The following is a 16,786-nucleotide window of genomic DNA, read 5'->3' as shown; positions in this document are numbered from 1 at the left end:
GGTTTTGCCCTGCCAGCATATAATCTGGACTCTGTGGTCTTGGTGCTGATGGCCCTGAGGGTGGCAGCTCTGCTTTCTCTTGCTAATGCTCTTCTGACCCAACCTCCAGACATGCCTTCTTCCTACTGCGACTTCTTTGAGGGGCTCTTGGATCCGTGTTTCTGGCCACATGATAGCCATATGGAAAACGGACTCTAACGCCTTCACACAATTAACGCGCCACTGCCGTTTTCCCGCGAGTGTAACCCTGCCATGCAACTGCGAAGACATCACGTCTGATCCATTTGCCACACACAGTGGGACCGGGCAGTGATGCCCACTTGCGTCTCTGCTGTAAATGAATGCCTTAGCGCCCCTAGGTATCAGATCAGCGACAGGGGAACTAAAGGCAATTCTTTAATGAAGCCTATACGAAGTTCAGCCTATCAAAACCAGAACACTCCACGTCTAAACCAGTTTCTCTGTGGGGTACTCTGCCACATACCTCAGGTTTTGTATCCATTTCGCTAGGCCAAGCCCCTTTTGTCGTGCTCACATCTTCACCAGACCGTCCTCAGCCAGGAGGGGTTCACAAAACACTGAAACGTACCTGCTTACAGTGCTAAGGAAGACTTGGTGGGGTCAGTGAGTTCCGGGGTTCTCCCTTTGGTTCTGTTAAGCTCCTCTGATAGTTTCTGATACTGGTCTGACTAGAATCGTACCTGTCTCAGCCTTATGAATATTCTCACAAAAGAATTGACATCAGAATTACAATCTAATTACAGTAACTACATTTGCTTAGTTCAAAAGATACACCATGCACACATAGGAGAGGAATGGCCCTTCTGCCAGAATGTGTAGTGGTAGTCCTGCGTGTGGTCGGGAGTGTCTTGACTAACCACTTTCTGCAGCCCCTGTGCTAATTCCACTTAGCAAGGTTGAGCACTCTTAGTGTTAATTTATTTTTCTCTCTTGCCATTCCCTTCTCCCTTTTCTTTGCCACTGCTTAAATGTAGCTCTCCTTTCCATTACGATTTACAAAGGTGACTGACATGTTTGTTGGTGCCTATCGCCAACACAAAATGATGTGCTGACTAGTAGCTTCCATACATTAGTGTTGGGTGTGAATGGCGTTCAGCACCCATGTGGGTAGTGGAAAGGCCCGACAACATGAAATGTCTTCAAAAAGCAAAAATAATTTCTATCCTTGTTTGAGGTATAGAATTGCAAAAGGCACAGCGGCAATCCATGCAACTCTCTATTTTTAAAAAAGAGCGAGATGGACGGAAGGGTCAGGAATGAGCCTCTTATACACTGCGCATCTCTGGTGCCTGCGAATAGGCATAGGAGAATGCTTTACTTGTACTTGCACTTTAAAGCGCATCTCGTTTGTGAATTGTGATGCACTTATAAAATGCCTGAAAACGCCTCCTTGCACTGCCTGATTTGCACATTGTGGAAGGTGCCCGTACAAAGGACCTTTATGGTTGTGGCACATATTTTTTTAGGCAGTGAATAGGACATGTTATGTGAATCTCGCCCTATGTGCCTCTTTCTACATATTTTGCGCACCAAATGTAATCCTGGAATTCAACAACAAAGATCAAGCTACAAACAACTTTTGTGTTTTTTTTGGCTTTTTAGTGTCCCAAAGCAAAGGTTATATATAAAAGCGGCACATAAGGCTGCTTTCAGCTCACACTCATAAATACCTAGATGTCGGAACGAGTGCAAGTGAGACAGTATAAGACCCCCCCCACCTACATCTTAGGTGTTGGAGTGAGCAAGATTGACTTTAACCAAGTGACACCACACGTATGACGTTGAGGCTATTGGGGAAGTGTTGCCTTGGAGAAGATGTGTTTACATGGGCGGTGTGAATGTGCTTAGGGATGTTGGGATTTTAGGGTAAGCAGATGGTGCAACAGTCGAAGGCTGATGGGAGCATTAACGTCTGAAGCTTGAGATGGTTTGTGATGGGGTCCTCGGATTACAATTGCATAGGGCAGGCTGAGTGCATCTAAACTATATGGAAGGCGGAAGACATGAGTGTGTTTGATTGCCTCTAGAATGAGGACATAATACGGGGACCTGTTTACAGTGATCCAGGTAGTAAATGCTCTCAGAAGGTTAAACCTCCTGGCGTGTTCATGCATCATTGTCTGATGGTTCTCATCTTTGTTTGTTGCAGACGCACACTTCCGTCCCGAACCAAAAGCACCTCCTTTAAGTTGTCCAGGGAGTGATGTGCTAGGAGAGTCGATCTGTGGTATCGTATCCTCACACCGGGAACATCTGTCCATGGTCTGTGAAAGGCTAAGTGGGAGGTTACTGCCCAACACACTACGCCATTTGATTTGGATCGACAAACTCCTGAATTCTGACCCAAAGATTGAGATTCACGGGACTCACAGCACAAAGTATGTTTTCACTTTTACATTTTGCAAAACAAATGCATATTCATGAACACCAAAATTGTTAATTGATGTAAAAGTAGGGCCACTTTAACAATGACAGGTTAATATGTGATTGGGGAACATTTCTGAAGGATGCCTGTTTTCGCTACTAGCGCCCTACTTGGGGACAGTGTTTAGCTTACCAGCTTTTGCTTGAAATCATTGAAGCTCATACATTTGTGTCTACTCCTCTCCAAAGTTCTCCTTTTATTTGTGTTCAAATGTGTAATCTTCTATTGTCGCTTGCAGGCAGGGTTTTTTTTCACACAAAACGCTTTGGTGATGTCACGGGATGACACCCTGTAAAGAGTGGCACAGGACACCCAGGAAGGGTTTTGGGTGGTTGTGCCGAAGGTAGGTGGACAGATAAGTACACACACAGCTGAAAGTAATGAGAACGAAGAGTAGGCATGTGTAGCAAGGTATAAGGTACAACAGAATGGATTCCCTCTAGGGGTGTATGCAGATATAGGAAAAGAGTATTCCACTGACCTTAGGAAAGCTCTAGCCTTCTGCACAGTTTGCTATAACAGAGGCCCACGCTGTTTGCTCATGGCTTGGAACAACAGCTTTGGGTGTCTGTAACGTAGAAACGAGACAAGGGAAGGGGCAGAGGTTGCCTGACGGAAACCAACAGACAAGCTCTGTACAAAAGGGTCCACAAACAGTACAAGAGATGATACTAACAGACAAATCCAGGAAAAGGAAGTCGATAGCAAGCTAGCAGAAGGAAATGAAGGGAAAGTTGTATAACCGGATTGGATAGCAGAGGATGGTAGGGAACAACGTTGAGAGCTCAGAGGAGCAGGAAAGCAATGAGCAAGCCCACAGGAGCAGGGCTGTAAGGTAGGAAGCCCAGAGGGAAAGGGCTTTAGGGCAGCGGAGTAAAGCAGGCTGCACGGCAAGGAGCCCAGGAGGGCCAGGCAGCAACGAGTGAGCCCTGGGGGCAGGGCCGCTGACCGTAGAAGGCTGCAGAGGACTGTAGAGGGCTGCTAGGCTGAGAACCCAGTGGACAAAGGTAGGTAGCAAGTAGCGGAGCGTGATCGGCTGCAAGGTAGGAAGCCCCGAATACAAGGGCTGTTGGCAACGGAGAGAAGCAGGCTGCGTGGCAAGGAGCCAGAAGGACCGGGCAGCAAGGAGTAAGCTCAGAGAAGCAGGGTCGATGACTGTAGCAGGCTGCAGAGGACTGCTAGATTGGAAGTCCAGCGGACGAAGGCTGTAAGTTGAAGGCAGCGGAGCCTGGTCGGCTGCAATGTAGCGAGCCCGGCAGGGCACTGGAGGAGACTGGAAAGCAGCAGAGCGAGATCAGCTGCAATGTAGAGAGCCCGGCAGGGCACTGGAGGAGGCTGGAAAACAGCAGAGCGTGATCGGCTGCAATGTACAGAGCCCGGCAGGGCACTGGAGGAGGCTGGAAAGCAGCAGAGCGTGATCAGCTGCAGTGTAGAGAGCCCGGCAGGGCACTGGAAGAGGCTGGAAAGCAGCAGAGCGTGATCGGCTGCAAAGCAGGGCATTGGATCCAAAGCCGGAGTAAAGAGGAACCGCATACAAGATCCGTAGCTCCAAGCAAAAAAGGTGCTGGAAGGACTCTTAATGGAAGAGACTGAGCCCCTGCAGGCAGCAGCTTTTATACGGCCCTGCCCAGCACAGAGGCAGGTTAATTGGTTGCACCTGACTCAGCACACCTGCAGACCATCGGCCACCTCCCTCTCTGTTCCTGAGCTGGTGGAAGCAGAGCAAATCCCTAGGGCTTCTGGGGATTGTAGTTCCGAAGATGACGAATAGGAATGGCCAGGAATTAGATGGTTATAGCCAAGTGCATTGTGGTAAGTGTAGTTTGTTGGGAAAAATAAAAAAGCACCAAAGTCTCGCAAATGGGAAATAAGGTCCATATTGCTCGCCAATGTATGCGCCCATGGTGCAGGCATGACAGTATGCCCCTCTCCAGGCTCCCTGAGGGTCGACCAACAAGAAGAATGTCTGTCACACCGTGAAATAGTCCCAAAAAGGCACATCATGAGGCACCAAAAACTGTTTAAGGTTGCTAGGTGGGAGTCTTGAAGGGCGGAGACAGTATCAATGTTCTGAAACTTTGAGGTAGAATTCAGAAAAGACAAAGTCTTTGGAGCACAAAACCCAACAGTGTGTTCAGAGAAACTGTGAAAGACTGCTGCAGGCTCCATGGCAAATCTTGCTTTGAAAGGCAACAGTAAGGTGTTGGAAGGTGGAGCCAGAGGTACAGCAGAGTTGGTTGCTCTAGGAAGGTTTTCCAAGGCATCAGAAGCAGCAAAGGCAAAGTCATGATTAGTCGCAAAAATTACAGGAGTCACAGTGGTGGGTTCTCCATGATTAGTAGGAAGTTCAGAAACCACCGCAGCAGGGAGATCATGAATGGCTGTAGATAGTTCTGATGCTATAGCAACTGGGAGTGTGGGTGCTGTAGAAGAACCAGCGGGCAGTGACGCACCTGAGACTGATAGAGTAGAGTCTGGTAGTTTTAGTGCTGCGGAGGCACCAGCAGGAACAACCGGAGCTGTAGTCCTAAAAGAAAAGTTGTTATCTGACTTAGCAACCGGTTCTGTCCTTTCAGGCAGAGAGGAAGTGGGTGCTACTACTGCAGAAAGAGTGATGTGAGATGCAGCAACAGTAGCAGATTTAGAAGTATTAACAGGAGGAGCATCAGAGATTGGGTTAGCAGATACAGTAACAGGCAGTATGACAGATGTGGGGTCAGGATAGGGTAGCCGTTCTGAAGGCTGATCTTCAAAGTCTGGTGGGCTCAGATTGCTAAGTGGGTCTGGGGTATAAAAACCCTTAGAAGCAGAGTACATATCTGATTTGATCACTTCAGAAGAGGCTGCAAGTGTGAGTAAAGGACAGTAGTCAGAGGTAAGAGCGAAACAATCCTTTGACTCAGAAGGATATCTAATCAGAAGATTACATTTGACTTGTGGTGTAATGGTAGTGTGAATGATCTAGCCCACTGAAGGAGTTAATTCTTTACTGTCTGTACAACAACCTGAGTTACTGTGGCTGGAAAGTGAAAGAGCTGTGTCAGACTTTAGAAGGGATGCATATGCTAAATTTAGGTCTTCCATCTGCTTTGTATAAGTCTGTATTCTTTTCTGTGTGGCAATTCCAGGCCTAATCATGTCGATCTCTAAAGACAAAATATCAGGTGTAGGACATAGTGTCAGAAGGTCTGGAATCTTGTGTCCCTTCATTAAATTTTTACTATGTATATAAACAAAGTCGTCATAGAGATCTGCGGTCTGTCTTTTAAGGCGTAGGAGTTGTTCTTGAAGCAGGTATGTTTCATTAGCCTGATCTAAAGCTTCAGAATCTGGTGTAGCAGAAAATTCGGTTGTAGCAATAGGAAGACTGAACTTAAGGTTATTATGGTTAGAAGATACTGGGGATGTATTAAGACAACCAATGGTCAGTATTGGTCTTTTCTACCCAGGACCAGGTGAACTAACCTCAGGATACTTAATGCCGTGTCCTATCAAATGAGGGTTACCAGCAGTCTGGGGAGCTTGCCAAGCTGATCTTGAACAAATCACTGTAGCAACAGCGTACTCTGGGTTAGAGTCTCCCACAATGAGTGCTATGTCCTTGGCTGTAGCAGTGTTAGAAGAATTGTCAGAAAATGCATGAGTGTTTTCAATTGGTTGGGCTAACAAAATCTGCAGGAATTCATTTTCTTGTTGTAGTTCTTCTACAGATAGAGACTGCGGCTCATAGTTGCAAATGTCATAATAGTTACACATAGAAGGGTCAGCAAGCCAGTTAGTGTAGTACCGTGCTTGTAAATCTTTGTTTACTAAGGCGAGACTGTTCTTTAGACTAATGTTCTTGTTTGCTGACTTTAGGGAGCCTGTAGATTTTTGCAAAGGTTTCTTAACCCGAAAGGAAAGCATCCTTGGTTTGTGTGTGCCTTTCCTGCCTATGGAACAAGAAATTTTTGGCTCTTGCATTCTGTCACGGGATGACACCCTGTAAAGGGTGGCACAGGACACCCAGGAAGGGTTTTGGGTGGATGTGCCGAAGGAAGGTGGACAGATAAGTACACACACAGGGAAAGTAATGAGAACGAAAAGTAGGCAAGTGTAGCAAGGTATAAGGTACAACAGAATGGATTCCCTCTAGGGGTGTATGCAGATATAGGAAAAGAGTATTCCACGGACCTTAGGAAAACTCTAGCCTTCTGCACAGTTTGCTATAACAGAGGCCCACGCTGTTTGCTCATGGCTTGGAACAACAGCTATGGGTGTCTGTAACGTAGAAATGAGACAAGGGAAGGCGCAGAGGTTGCCTGACGGAAACCAACAGACAAGCTGTGTACAAAAGGGTCCACAAACAGTACAAGAGAAGATACTAACAGACAAATCCAAGAAAAGGAAGTCGATGGCAAACTAGCAGAAGGAAATGAAGGGAAAGTTATATAACAGGATTGGATAGCAGAGGATGGTAGAGAACAAGGTTCAGAGCTCAGAGGAGCAGGAAAGCAATGAGCAAGCCCACAGGAGCAGGGCTGTAAGGTAGGAAGCCCAGAGGGAAAGGGCTTTAGGGCAGCGGAGTAAAGCAGGCTGCACGGCAAGGAGCCCAGAAGGGCCGGGCAGCAAGGAGTGACCCCGGGGGGCAGGGCCGCTGACCGTAGAAGGCTGCAGAGGACTGTAGAGGGCTGCTAGGCTGAGAACCCAGCGGACGAAGGCTGTAGGTTGAAGGCAGCGGAGCGTGATCGGCTGCAAGACAGAAACCCGAAAGGGCAAAGGCGGAGGCTGAAAAGCAGCAGAGCTGGATCGGCTGCAATGTAGAGAGCCCGGCAGGGCACTGGAAGAGGCTGGAAAGCAGCAGAGCGTGATCGGCTGCAAAGCGGGGCATTGGATCCAAAGCCGGAGTAAAGAGGAACCGCATACAAGATCCGTAGCTCCAAGCAAAAAGGTGCTGGAAGGACTCTTAATGCAAGAGACTGAGCCCCTGCAGGCAGCAGCTTTTATACCGCCCTGCCCAGCACAGAGGCAGGTTAATTGGTTGCACCTGACTCAGCACACCTGCAGACAATCGGCCACCTCCCTCTCTGTTCCTGAGCTGATGGAAGCAGAGCAAATCCCTAGGGCTTCTGGGGATTGTAGTTCCGAAGATGACGAATAGGAATGGCCAGGAATAGATGGTTATAGCCAAGTGCATTGTGGTAAGTGTAGTTTGTTGGGAAAAATAGAAAAGCACCAAAGTCTCGCAAATGGGAAATAAGGTCCATATTGCTCGCCAATGTATGCGCCCATGGTGCACGCATGACAGGTGATGAGTCACAAAGTTCGGGTGGGATAACGCTGTGACTCAGTTTAAGATGTTATATGGCCGCTGTATTAGGATTTCAAACCAGTGAGGTTGGAAAGGAGACGCAAATCCATATTAAAGAAACAAAACTGAATATGGACTTAAGGCTTTGTTAGGCAGAAACCTGTGCAGTTCCCTTTGGGAACACTGCAAAAGATTTAGGACTACAGTAAACCCACTTGGTAGCAGTCTGTACCACCCAGATTTACCTGGTAGCTGTGGCTGAGCAGTCAGACTTCCCTCAAGAAGAGTTAGGCAGTATGCAAAGTATACACAATAGGTACTCAGACACAATAGCACAAGCAAACACTGACCAGAGCTTTGGTATCAAAGTATATAATTATTTATTTAAAAACACACTGTTTGAAACTCTCCAGCACTCTTATTGTAAAACACTCTAAACACAGTTACTATTATAATATATACAACCCTTATTCCTTATCAGACAAGTCTTAGTTAACACCACTTATTTCCAGACAGAGGTGAGCGCTTAACTATAGATGGCACTCCAATAAGTTCATGAAGAAGGGAGGGAAAAAGACAGAATATGGGAAGATACACCACTCTAAGATTTAGGAACACTTTTAGCAAGGCAGAAGAGCAAAAGTCACTTGTGAGCCAAAGTCCATAGGCTGGGCCCACTCTTAGAGAGAGCAGAGCACAAATGCGCCCAAGATCACACAGTTACACTAGGCTTTGAAAGTCTTGCAGAGAGTTCAAAAAGAGTTTAGAGAGGCTCCAAAAAGTTTAGCCAGGGTGTCCCAGGCTAACCCAGGTTCGAAAGCCGGGGGCTAAATCTACCCCGTACAGTCGGTGGCAAGGGAAGCCAGGCGGAACACAGTACCTTAAGTGGGAAGGATCCTCCAGCAGTGGCAGTTGTTCCTGGCAGCGGGTGCAAGTCTCGGCGTCGTCCAGGGGAAGAGAAGATCTCGACTTGGAGGAAAGATGAAGGTCCTTGTACTGCCAGGGAAGAAACCAGCCGCAGAGTTTTCTGGTTAAAGGTATTACCCTTTATTTTGCGGTCGTGGTAAAACGTGGTATTCCGGTTGCCGGGGTGCTTGGCACAGGCAAGGCGGCCACGAGATGCGTCGGGAAGGCGAAAAGCCGGTGAAACTGTTTATCCCCACCAGTCAAAGGAAGAAGACTCTCCGGCGGGAGATCTCCTCTGTTGTTGGGAAAAGTGGTGAGATGGTCCAGCAGGGCTCCACCGGTGGTGTCGTCGTGGCAGGTCGGCTCAGCTTCTCCCTCGTTGGATTCTTAGGTCCTGTGGTGACTTCTGAAGTTCCAGTCCCCAAAGCCCTGCTTTTATGCAGAAAACCCCCATTCACTCAGCCTAGCTGTCACTCAAACATGCTAAGTGGTGAGCCGGCCGGCTCACCACTTGGGCCAATCAGGACGGAGTGCGACTTGAGTTGCCTTGCAACTCAGTCCAGGGTGCCTAAATCCCCCTCCACCCCTCCTAAGTACCCCAGACAGAGTGGCACCACTTTGGAGGGCTTCTGTGGAGAAGCCCGCCAAAAAGTGGAACAAAGGGCTCGACTTGGGTTGGAGTCACAGAAGAGAACACAAACGCCATTTTAGAATCAAGTTTTGGCAAAAAATACCAACCGGAGAATTAATAATAATTAAATAAACCGGCGGTATGTTCGAGGCTATCGTAATTAAATAAATAAAGATAGTAGCCTCGAACAATGGGAAAATCTCATAGAGAAATATTTGCGGTTGAATATAAAAAGTAGTATCCACTGCCACCAGCCAAAACTCGATCAGAGGGGACGGAGACGTGCCCCTCGACTAACAGACCCTGGGGCAATCGAATTGCCCCGGCCAGTACGTCCACAATATGATGGTTTGTACTGGTTCTGTTCAGAATTCAAGACTAGTAAAGTCAATGGTGACTTTACATGCCCTGGAAGACAGTAGTCAGTCCCAGGGTATGGCGTCTATACTGGGGGGCCACTATGACACCCTTGTGTTACTGCACCGAGGGTGCTGTGTAACACATATCACAAAAACACATGAAGCCCTATGGAGTAAAAGACCCCATAGCCCATTAAACACATCTAGAGTCAAAGGAACACATTCAAATCATGTCCAAGAGTGAGGGTAAAAGAGTCTCACTCTTGGCAGGAGAAAAAAATAAACCCCAAATCCAGCAAAGCTGCTGGGGGACTCACTAGGTTAGGAAATTCAGCCTAAACAGAGAATTCTCCCTAACAGGCTTCCCGTTCCTTGGTGCACAACCCTTCTGTACAGGCCCTTCTGTCCCAGGCCTTTTTATTCAAATTATTTTCTCTTTTGTCCAATCAAATGCTGGTTTGTTAGGGTGACACTTCCTTGAGACCTGCCAAAACTATGGATTCTTACCAAGTCTCTTCCACAAGTGTGGTCCTCATCTCACAATGGAGATTCAGTGATTTCGAAAGACGGTTCTTAGGATATTCGCAACAAAAGTCTCCTCCTATCCCAATCACAAGAAAAAACAGTTTCTTAAGTTTACCCCCTGCATCACTCAGACGTATGTTTTCCTCTTGCTTGTCTTTTATAATGCAGATCAGTGGTTTGTAGTAGATATGTGCCTCTGGATCTTGGTGGTACCAGTGCCTCTGTCCCTGACCCGAGTACCAGTTTAGGGCAGTTTTTTGGAGGTACCTTCAAGTCTTGGACTGCCACAGTCAGAAAGGTGCTTTATTCTGAAAATAACTACTGGAAGAGGAAGATGGCTTCAAAATGTTAAAGGATATTAATTGACAGCCTCCCCAACTGGCCCGAAATTCCTTCTCAATGGCCTCGTGTGAGCTCAGACCTAGAGTGTCCCTCACTGTTTCCCTTATGAGGTTCTGGCCCATCAGACTCCTCACACACCGCATTGATGCTTCACCATTTATTCTATCTCCTCCAACCAATCTCACACACTCTTGTTGTGTAGAGTAGATGTGTTTCCTCTCTTCAATTTTCTTGCTGGTTCCTGCTTCTTAGCTTTCCTTGTCTCCACCTTTCACCTTCTCCTTCCTCCTCCTGTTTATTGCTCCTTTCTTTATTACATCTTTCCCTAGTCTTGTTCCCTCCTCCCACTCCTCATTCCTCCTCTGATTTGAACTCCTCCCCCACGTCTGCTGCTCTTTCTTTCACCCTTTCTTCGCTGATCTTAATCTCTCTTTCAATTGCTCCTTCTCGCAACCCCTCCTCTGATCTTAATCTGTTTTTACCTCATCTGCTCCTCTTTTCACCAGCCTCTTCTCTCCCAATCTATTGTGCTCCTCTTGCTTTCTCTGCTCCTACATGCTCCTTTATACTTCAAGCCTGCACGAAATTTGCACCACCCGTTTCTGTAAACTCTGACACCCTTTCAACCTCGTTATATAAACTACTCTCCCCTTCTCTTGAGCCGGTCTCTGTACGCTGGCCTGGCTAGGTTTGAATATGCTTTGCAACACAGGTGCCTCTGATGGAGGAGCACAAGTTTTCTACATCCGCTGGACCGCAACTTTAATTATCCACCATATTGGTCTTTGTGTCACTCTCACCTATTCGTGGGAGAGCAGTGCTCCACCCTGGTCTTGTTTGTCTGTTCCCTCAGCAGTGGATTCTCTGGGGAGAAGGACATTCTTTACTGATTTTGTTTTGCAGCTCTGTTGTTTGTGACTCATCTTTTTGGGCTGAGAGTCTGAATGTTTTCATACTACGTGTCTGGGTTACAGCACCCAAGGAATACATTTCACCAGTACTCTTTGCTTGTTTATCACTTAAAGGGCCAGATGTTCTTATGACAACTATTCATTCATTCTTGTCATTTGTATAGTGCCTTTCACCATAATTATGGTCCCAACCTGCTGTTGGTTGAATGCCCTCGGATGGATCAAAGTCCAAAGTATGGGACATTGGGAAGTACTGTAATGCGTGTGTGCATTTCAGCCATTAAAGTTATGAGAGGATGGCCAATACCCTGTTAGTCACCTATGTCTGAATGGCATGTGGATAGGTGGAAGGAGGTATACTAGGAGCTAAGCAGTAGGGTGAGTGTAAGAGGATGGACATTTGTGTGTAGCTACAGTTCGAACATATTGTCAGGAAAGGTAGCTGCATTTTTATGCTAAGGGTGTTGTGCAAAGGTGTTTGAGTTGTATGTGAAAGCAGATGTGTGTGGGAGTGAGGCTGTGGCTTTGGGTAAGTTCCGAAGGTGCAGAGTGCGATGAGAATAAATGGGTTAGCTATTCATTTACCACATGGATTCCAACTGGGTACCAGAAGCAGTACTTAATCTAACATACAATCTAAGTGCAATAGATACACACCCTCTTTGTGGATCTTGAAGTGATACAGAGCCCATCACCAGGTCCGTCTAGTGTAATAAAGTTCCCACCTTAAGTGTCTATGTGCAGTGACAAAGCTTGCCCTGATATGCAGTAGAGTATGACACATTGCCAAACTCCATATTAATTAAATGCATCTATTTATCTACCCTCCTCCTCATCGAAACCAAATGCTTCCATCTAAGTATAGCAAATTTCCTACCACCGAAATACAGCTACGTGCAACATATTTCTTACCCGCAAAATCCATCTAGGTGTAACACATTTCCCAGCCCCAAAATTCTATTCAAATGTAGCATATTTCCCACCCCCAGAATCCATCTGGGTGTAGCACATTTCCTACTGCCAAAATTGTTCTAAGTGTTACACATTTCCTAACTCCAACAATCCGTCTAGGTGCGACACAGTTCCTACCCCCAACAAGCCATCTAAGTGCGACACGCCAGCAGGTTCAGGATGCCGGAGGTAACAGCCAGGTTTTGACGTCCTTCCTAAAGGCCAGATGATCCTCTACGCGACACAGCAAGAGTGGAAGGGAGTTCCAGTTGGTGGGTGCAAGGACAGAGAAACGGGCTCTTCCTACTCTGGAGAACTTGAAAGGGGGACTACCAGGAGGTGAGCTGAGCATGATCTGAGGATTCGGGTGGGGTGGTAGCGTGTAAGTTTGTTTTGGGGGAAAACAGGGTCTTTCTTATGGGTGGCATGGTGGGGTAATGCACATGGCTTTGAAGGATGCATGTCTGCTGACAGGCAGCCAGTGCAGAGCCCCTGGCCCAGATGATGCGGTCATGACCAGGGGATCATCCCTACCCCACCCCTGGTTCCCACATCACAGAGCGGGTTGGGTCACCTGGCTCCCTCGGTTATCTCCCCAGTAATCCCAAGGGTCAGGCAGGGGGCATTGCCACAGGATGTCATTACTACTAATATTTGTATTTGATAAAGGCACTGATGTACACAGAGGCTAGTTTGCCTTGGAGCCGACTCTGATGTCCCTGTGTAAAAGATACCATTTTGTAATCCACCATTATTCTGTAAAGGTGCCTTTGTCTAATTCATCTTACCCAAATATGGGTAGACTGATCCACATCAAACACAGGATGGGCCAATACAAAGTCTGCTTTATGTCGCCAATATTCACTGCACAGAGCCAGGCAGTGGAGCGTGGTGCGCCGAACACGGCGGTTAAGATGATTTCGGGGCTGGGGGGTTGAGTGGCATTGCATTGAGTGGGGTTTACGGGGACAGGTGTGTGGGAGCGGAGGTGTGCATTTAATGGCATTTGGCTTGCCGGGTCTTAGCGCCTGGTGCATTGGGAGGTGGAGAGCCCCCATTCAGTGTACAGACGGGAGGAAGGAGGGACTCGATATATTTTATCCTAAAGATGCTGTGTGAAAGAATATATATTCACAGGGACCCCTCCCAGACGGGAGCAGGAGATATACCTGGGCAAATGCCAGAGCCAGTCCTCCATCAAAGGCGGGGGGTGAGGAGGTGAGGGAGTTAGGGGGAAGTCCCTACCACCCCTGAGTGTGCTTTTGTATGACTGCAGTACCACTGCCCCTTCCTAAATTCCTGTTAGCCTCTGTTTTAGCAAGAGTTCTCTTTTTTTTTTTTTCAAAAGTACAACTCTCACACTGCACCTGGGTGCAACCAATTAAACCTGGACTGGAACCAGGGAAGTGGAATTGAGACCAGAAATGGAAAGGACTGGAGTCTTCTCTGCCCAAAAGGGAGTAGACCTCCAACAGCTGACCACCAATACCAGACAGGCCTCAGGGCCATGGTGAGGCAGCAGAAAATTAACTGAGAGTGAGAAAGTACTGCAGGAGAGACACAGAAATTCTCCCAAACCCAGATGTAAACAAAACACACCAGATCATAAAGAAAACAAGAAGGCAACCGAGCAGCCCGAGCACATGGCTGCCACCACACACATGGAGATTGAAAAGGGGCGGGGCTAGAAGCTTTCTTAAAGTTTTCCAAGGGAAGTCACAACTCTGAGGGATAGCTTAGCCAGAGATAGGCCAAGCAGAAAATGTGACGGGCAAGGGATGCATCTCCCTGTCAGTTCTCCCCCTTCCTAATAATTGCACAGCTGACTTGGCCTTGCTTCCTTAAATAAGCAAGTATGTCTATGGTCAGGATGCCATCTTATTAAAAAGTATCTCCCAGGATTCCCCTTCTGGATAATTCATATCTCATACATTAATTTTTCGTACATTTTCCCGGGTCCTCCTTAAATCTTCCCACTGGCAAAAGGGTTCCTTGACTTGTATCGCCTCTTGGGACCTCTCTAGTTTTATGGAAAGTAGATCCAAATGTGGGACAAGTTCAAGAAAATGTTCTTTCCTCTTTTTCACAAAGTAATGTCTTGGTTACATATAGTTCCTGCCCGGGTCTCTCCTTGATGCCACTCATTGTTTTTAGCTTCTCCGGTGAATGATCCTGATGGGTGTGTGGCCTCTTCTGGGAAGCCACAGTTTGGGTAGCTCACAGAGATCTTGGACGCTCTTGCTGATGCAAGAGGGTTTTCTACAGTAGGTTCCACAGAGCCTCTCCAAAATGAGGTAGGTTTGGAGGGCTTCCAGTTGCAGGGTGGGGCTTACCTCCCTATTTTAGGTTTCTGACCCTTCTTCCCAAGCCCATCTTTCTTCCCTCCTTGTTGAGCCCCACATGTGGACCTTCCTACTAGCCCACACGTTGTTGCCGTCTAACCCCCTAGAGACCTCTGTTCTCCTTCCCCATGTCCCAGGCAATGGATTGGCTTGTGTTGTCTTACACTCTAGCCATCACTGTCCCTGCACCTCCAAGCAACTTCCTTGTATTTTGCTTCTTTTCCCCTCCTCAAACTACTGATCCTTCCCCTAGCCACTTCTCAACCATCCTCACTTCAGATGTTTTAACTATCCTTTCTGCCACTTATTCACCTCTATCCTTCTACTTGATCTTTACCTCCTCCTGAAACTTAAACTCCTCTGTATCTCCAGCTCTTCAGGCATCATCAACTTGTTCTGTATGTCCACACCTTCTTTGTATCTTCACCACTCACTACTAAACTATCCCAAATGCCCGCACCCAGCCTTTCACTCCCCTGGTTTATATAGGTGTATATGTGTTCCCCATGGGCTGGTTTTAACCTAACGTGTGGCGCCTGGGTCTCGTAATTGGTTTTCTTTGGGAATTAGGTGGCGAGCGAGTGGGTAACTAATTCAAATATTTGAAATTGACTTCCCAGGTCTTGCCAGGCTCCACGGATAGAGCCCATATCAAGCTGTTTGGCCATTTTGATTTCTAGATTCACGTTCATACGTGCAATTCAGGAACAGGGAGTTTTGCTCAGCTCCACGCTCCCTTAAATGCCTGGAATTTATATGCAGTGAGCACCTTTAGGGCATTATTATTAAGTTAGGATTTCAAAGTCTCGCATGATGACAATGCCACATATTTGTATCAATAAAACCTGCACATTTCTGTCTATCATAATGGTGCACAGGGCTAATTTGATGATTCCCTGATGGCCTTGCTGTGGGTGAGACACACAGACCCTTCCAAATGACGGGCCAAGCCCCTGATCATGCACCAGGTGATGGGGCCGGGCCCTGTGAGTCATCCCCACACACACACACATCCTAAGGGGCAGGTAGGGGACTTTGTCACCAATAATACATTCGGCTTTTAACTTCCCTCCTCCAAATCACAGAAAGAGGCAATACTTCTTCATCACTTGCTTCATACAGATATGCAATACCAACCTACAGGCAGCTGTTAACATAAGCTAATCAGAATTTAGATTTCTACTAGCACCTGCAACATTCCTATCTGTGAAGGATAGTGTTTCTTCATCCATTAAAATGTCAAAGAATTGCACCTGTGCGCCATGCATCATTGAGCAATTGTAGAACTCTGTGTGGGTTTTCTTATAGGTGGTCTGGGTTGGTGGCCATGCAAAGCATTTGCATCCCTATGGGAGGTCTTGACGCAGTGGCCGCATTGAGATTGTGTGAGTTATTGGAGGAGGTGTGGAGTTCTGCTGTTTGGTGTGTGTGTGTGTGGAGGTGTTATAGGTGTCCTTTGTGTGTGGAATGGCAGGTTTGTGTGTGGTATGTTTGCAGGAGTATGTAGGGTTTTAGTATGGGTTAGTGGGGGAATGGGAGTGCAATCTGCATGGTCTGGGGTTCTAAATCTCCTGCAAAGGTCTGACAGTAGGCAGTGTCCAACACCTACAACTGCCCATAATGCCAATTTACCACCTTTAAACCACTGGTCAACCATATGCACTGATTTCACCTCCAAGGCTGCAATCTTGGCTACAGCTTCAACAATCCTCAGCATCTGGTTCTTCGATCCTGTCTCCAGCAATTGTGACGAATCCTGAGATGTTGTCACTTTTCCCCGAGGGGGAGCCCTTCCTATGAGGCCAGGGAAGTGAGGCTGCTACCCGACAGTCCCCCTGGGGGTAGTATTCTGCAGGAGGATCTCATAGGGACCCCTTAAGCAAGTGCGGAAACAAATCACACAGATCAATTCTGATCTCACACCTCAATTGTTTCAAAATATTTCATTGAGTTCAAAACAACCACATATACTGGGAGACACAACACAGAACAACATTTTTGCGTTCATAGGGCAATGTCAGTTGCAACAGGTATATCGACAAGATACATTGCTTGGAGTTGAATAAATAACATTTACACAGTA

At 47.1% G+C, this 16,786-nt stretch overlaps 1 protein-coding gene across 1 annotated transcript in view; it reads left to right on the top strand.

Annotated features, from left to right (window-relative positions):
• LOC138488252 (uncharacterized) overlaps positions 1 to 16,786 on the top strand; it is a 2,582,589-nt gene that overhangs the window by 670,074 nt on the left and 1,895,729 nt on the right. The window contains exon 7 of the mRNA XM_069615092.1: positions 2,171 to 2,399. Within this exon, the coding sequence (XP_069471193.1) occupies positions 2,171 to 2,399 (229 nt within the window). The remainder of the gene's footprint in view (positions 1 to 2,170; positions 2,400 to 16,786) is intronic.

Source organism: Ambystoma mexicanum, chromosome 9 (assembly GCF_040938575.1).
Source record: "Ambystoma mexicanum isolate Mex_15411 chromosome 9, UKY_AmexF1_1, whole genome shotgun sequence".
In the NCBI taxonomy this organism is placed as follows: domain Eukaryota; kingdom Metazoa; phylum Chordata; class Amphibia; order Caudata; family Ambystomatidae; genus Ambystoma; species Ambystoma mexicanum.
This window is presented reverse-complemented; position numbering and strand designations above follow the sequence as displayed.